The 5,142-nt window shown below is 32.7% G+C and overlaps 1 protein-coding gene across 2 annotated transcripts; it reads right to left on the bottom strand.

The window, feature by feature from the left end:
• Positions 1 to 565: 565 nt before the first annotated feature.
• Positions 566 to 4,339, bottom strand: LOC100795920 (NAC domain-containing protein 73). Of its 2 annotated transcripts, XM_003529304.5 has the most exons (4): positions 4,144 to 4,339; positions 3,762 to 4,016; positions 3,437 to 3,626; positions 566 to 1,361 (listed from the first exon to the last, which is right to left on the bottom strand). In XM_003529304.5, exons 2-4 carry the CDS (start codon positions 3,936 to 3,938, stop codon positions 748 to 750), a joined length of 981 nt encoding a protein of 326 aa, XP_003529352.1. In that variant the 5' UTR covers positions 3,939 to 4,016; positions 4,144 to 4,339; the 3' UTR covers positions 566 to 747. The 2 variants fall into 2 exon arrangements, with proteins under 2 accessions (XP_003529352.1, XP_040873288.1); XM_041017354.1 differs by having other exon boundaries at positions 3,762 to 4,157.
• Between the last annotated feature and the right edge of the window lie 803 nt (positions 4,340 to 5,142).

Raw genomic sequence — 5,142 nt, 5'->3', positions numbered from 1 at the left:
TGGTTTATATACGATTGTAAATTCATGTTATATTACTGTTGTTACACCCAATTAAAAGCACAGATATCAACATGTATATAAATATGTATATAAAATCTAAAAAATAAATTTTGCGTATGAAAAAAGTGTGCATGCATGTTTTAAAGAAATATAAAGGCTTTTCATGATGAACACATACGGGAATCTACCTTAACATTAACTCACAATCCAAATGATGTATGGTTATGTGTAAAAATAAAATAAAATATGCGTGATTGTAAATAAGGTTTCTATAGAATAAAGACCAAAAAATCATCGGTAGATAAATATATAATGGAAAATACATCTGTATTTATGTAGGGCCGGAAAAGAAAAAGGAAAAGGAAATTACATGTTCCTGTTGAACGTCCATTTGGAGGGTTTTGAACTTTAAAACAAACATACTCTGCATAATTTGACATATAGAATCACATGTGAACGATTTTACAAATTTACCTGTACATTAAACCTAAGATAAAAACCACAGTACCGGAACAACCGTTATCTCCTCTCAATTGCAACCAGGGTCGTCAAATGGGTAATCCTCGACACACATATATATATAATAATAATAATGGAAGCCTTGTCTTTCTTCCAACTTATCGTCCCATATATAGAATAAATACATGTTATATATATAATAGTAATATAAAAAAAAAAACATCAACATCAATATATGGTCATTGTCACTACTATATGTTCTACCAAGAAAGTTCTTCCAGTAAGGAGCTATTTTCTGTCCATCTTGGCTTTGGTTGCATCCATTGCTAATCGAATGAAAGAAGAGCTATCACCTTGCATGACCAAATTTGGAATAAGTTGAGGTGAATTTTCCCTATTACTACGACCACCCAATTGGTCATAATTTATGAAAGAAGGATTGTAGTAGTCCATAAGAGCACTTGCATTATTATTTCTAGGTATTATATTGTTGTCATCATCATTATGGACACTTTGGTTAGTCATCAATCTTTCTTCATCATAAAGATCCTGCTTTATAATGGAATTACCACATTGTCGAGGTTGTGTTTGGTAGAAAACCTTTGAAACCACCAATTCTCCATCTTTCTCTTCTTCGCTAGTGCCAAGGTGGTATTGATGCATCACCCAATTGGTCTTCTCAGGCTTCTTTTGCCTTCCATAGTTGGTGTAGAGGACTAGGATTTTCTTGAACCCCTTCACAGCACCACCAACAAAAACTGGTCTAGTTTTTCCTGTTTTGTGCCACCTTGTCTCGCTTCCTTCTTCGTCGGTGTGAACCTTTCTTCTTTTCCTTGTTCCTGTTGTGTATGCTTTAGATGGCCTGTGAAAGAAGTGGCGGATTTGTCCATCTTTTCTTACACCTGTAATTCTTCCCGGAATATTAATTAATGTTTCATATATCTTTTATTATTACATAGAGAAACTCGATCTTCTAAATTTGCATGTATGAGATTCATGTATGCATATACAAAGGGAAATATATAGGGAAAAGAGATTATAATCAAGAATGAAAAATAACATAAAAACATTAACATTAACAATTCAAGGATAAGTTAAGGTAAGAAAAACATAATGAAGAGAGTTATAGAAAGGGTTGTTGTTTTCAGTTCTAAAATCTTTCTTCCACATGCATGTATGAAGTATATATAATGCATGCGGATTTGCAAACTTTAGATTGAGTACATTAATATGGCTTTGAGGTGAAGATATGAAAAGCTAAATTGCTTCTCCAAGACTTAGGTTTGTTCTTTTTTTTTTCTTTTTCCCTTTTGATCTTTATTAGCCTCATCAAATAATAAATTAAAAATAAAATCACTTGATCCCCATTCTTATCCCCTAATTAAAAAATGACACATTAGCATAAAAGACCAACAATATAAGAAAAGGGTATTACATTTTAATCACACGTCATTTTTCAATTAAAAGAGATTATAAAAAAAGAGGAGGCATGTGGTTTCAGTTCCAAGTAATCTGAGTATTAATGCATGTAGGTCTTATTATCTATATAGCAAGTGAGACTAATATAAATTTCACTCAATAATAATAAAGAATATGTTGGAAAATAATACATCAATTGAGTGTAATGCTTTATTTTTTTCAAAGTATTATAGCTCAAGATTAAGGGAAGACATTTACATTTACTTGCCACATGGCTAAATGTAAGATGAGATGCCACCATTGAGTTTGGTAGTAATTGACAACAGGAATAAAATATTTTTCCTTGTAACATACTAGAACGAGTTGGTTAACAGATGTGATTCCCCTCCCATTTCTTTCTTGATTTCTTCGAAGACAAAGAGTGACACATAACTCCAATGGACAGAAAATTTATTTGCTACGTTAGGAATTCAAGAAAAAACAAACCAAAAGATGAGACTTTTTTTATTTCAATGGTAAAATATCTTATCATCTATTTATTTTCTCCCCTAATTTTTACAATCTCCGGCTCCCCCGGGAGTTAAATTTACTTTTTAGAATCTCTTCCATAACAAGTATGGAATTTTAAAACCAATAACAAATTATATTAACATATTATTTACTTCATGTGTAGAGAGTATATATAAATTAATGTCTTGGCAGTCATTCTAAAGTACTGCCTTAATTTCCTTCAGTAAATTTATTTTCATCATTAAACGTGTGTGTGGGCAGATTTTTTATTTTTTTAATAAACAAAACGCATAACGTTTTTGTTATTTCTGTGTTTTTATGCATCAGAAAGAGAGAAAGTTTGATGCAAAGTTTACACACAAAAATACACTAAAGTCTTGTTTCAAGCGACACATCAGTCTGATGTCTTCAAATCAAGTAGAATTTCAATTACACAAACGGTATAATGTTTTTGTTACTTCTGTATTTTATGCAAAGTTTACACAAACGTACGTTAAAACATTGTTTCATGCAACACATCAATTTGATGTCTCCAGATAAAGTAGAATTTCAATTACGAGTTTAACAATAAAATTTTGATTTGTCAAAAAAATTTGGAATTTAACCTATGAATCAAACGGGATTTCCATTCCAAGGCTTTACTAAACCATTTGCAACTACAATTGTGTTCACAAGTAGTTCCTGAGTCATACTAGTTTGTAATTTTTCATAATATATCAAGACTTGTCATAAAATTATTATGAGCAATTATATTTGTCTATTTCAAAATGGAGTGGATTGACGGTAGAAAGAGGTGTGTGATAAGAAGAAAAGAAAAAAAATAAAGAGAGAAAATGATAGATGCAATATGTGACGTCAACGGAAAAGGAAGTAAGAGATAAGAAGAAAATAGGATGGAAGTGGGATAGAAGAGAGAGCAAATAAATTATAAGTATTTTACTATTATTGTCATAATAATAATTTAAAACCCGTTTCCAAAATCACCAAAAAACATGACGAAATTAATAATAATAAAAATTTCTGAAGGCAAGAATAAAATATCAAACACCTGGAAGCTTTTCTGGATGCGTATAACAGATCCCATTCTCTCCTTCAAGCGTTGGTATGAACTCATCAATAAGTGGATGAAGCTTTGGCACGTCAGACAGTACCTTTGCTTCCAAATGCTCTAATATCTCTTGGTCATTCGGATCAAACTTCACCCCAGCTGGTAACCCCGGCAAGTCATTGATTCCAGTCTATTAATCCATATACAAAACCCAAAGAAATTAAAAAAGAATAGCAATAACAAATTAAAGGCAAGGTTTAATAAAATAAAATAAAAACACAAATATTAGGGTTAGTGAATCAAAACCTCTTTTAATTTTCAGTACCTGGTCTTGGAATTCAATGTTTTGGCCACATGAGGGGCAAGTTAAGGTGCGAATTTCGCTTGCTTTTGTGCGATGATCAGTAAGAACAGTAGTGTTATTAGTTGAAGTAGGAGTAATTGTTGGTGCAACCAGTTGATCAATTCCCCTCTCCTCATCTGAGTCATTGCACCATGTCATCTCTTTCTCTTATGCCCATATATCCCAAAACAGATCCTTGTTAATTCCTTTCACACCACCTTACAATATCTCAGCTCCCTAATAATATAACCAGGAAGGGAAAAAAAGTTAACACAAGAAAGAATAACAGAGAAGGAGCAACAAAAAAAGGAAAAGGTAAAGCTCATAGCCTTGTCTCTTTCAAAACACGTTTTTCCCGATTCACCTCTTGTTTTTGGTAGGGGAGAAAATCTATTCTTTACACTGTATTCTCTATGTATGATTGAACTAGATTAATTTGGTTTTCTAAACTGTTTGCACTGAGAAGGAGAGAGAGAGAGAGAGAGTGAGAGAGGGGGCAAAGGGTATAACCGATAAAAGAAAGGTGGGACTCAAAAGTGGGTTCTACATATAGAAAATGATGCTTAGACGCCAAGTTTGCTTGTGTCCCCGTATATACGGTTGTATATATCAAGGACTAAATTAATTATGAACTTGCATTAATTGGCTTAGGGAGTTAAAAGGTTGTTATTATTATACATGAAAAGATTAATTAGATTGGCTAAGGAAATAAAAATTAGCCCTAATTATGTGAACAATGAGAACACTACTAAATAAGAACAAAAGAAAACAAGATAGAAAAATGTAGAAATTAAACGGTGGTGGGTAAGAGTGGAGATGGGGCAACCTGATTCTTCTTAGGACGTTTCACCTTTTTTAGTGAGAGCATGTGTTTGTGTTAGGAGTTCTGATGCAGTGTCAAATTAGAGTGTCCTTAAAGCCATGTAAGAATTCACAGAAATGTACATACGAACCGACAAAGAATGTCACATAAAGAATACGTTTATGATTATGTATACATCTTTGCACCAACCAACAAAAACACTGTATATACCCTTTTAACCCCTTTTCTTCACGTAGACATCTTGCACCAAACCAACAAAAACACTGTATATACCCTTTTAACCCCTTTTCTTCACGTAGACTTCTTATCTTAAGTAACGGATCTCTCTCTCTCCTCTTTCTTTCACACTCGCGCACATACACGTTCCCTTCACGTTTCCTTCCAAGTTCAACGAAAATGTATGCTAATTTCATACACAAGGTGCTATATAATTAATACTATTCAAAATATCAAGTAATAGTCCTGAATCATCAAATTTTTTCAACGTGGTTTTGTTGATGTCCCATGCTTTGGGGTGCATATATGAATGTCACAATCAGT

This window comes from Glycine max, chromosome 7 (assembly GCF_000004515.6).
Source record: "Glycine max cultivar Williams 82 chromosome 7, Glycine_max_v4.0, whole genome shotgun sequence".
Lineage (NCBI taxonomy): Eukaryota > Viridiplantae > Streptophyta > Magnoliopsida > Fabales > Fabaceae > Glycine > Glycine max.
Note: the sequence above shows the minus strand (reverse complement) of the source record. Positions and strands in the feature narration are given on the sequence as shown.

Excerpts from the sequence above, each read along its gene's own strand:
- LOC100795920 (XM_003529304.5), bottom strand. The coding sequence starts at position 3,938 with ATGACATGGTGCAATGACTCAGATGAGGAGAGGGGAATTGATCAACTG. Across the intron at positions 3,627-3,761 it reads ACATTGAATTCCAAGACCAG|ACTGGAATCAATGACTTGCC; the intron begins GTACTGAAAATT and ends ATGGATTAATAG. Across the intron at positions 1,362-3,436 it reads GCATCCAGAAAAGCTTCCAG|GTGTAAGAAAAGATGGACAA; the intron begins GTGTTTGATATT and ends GAAGAATTACAG.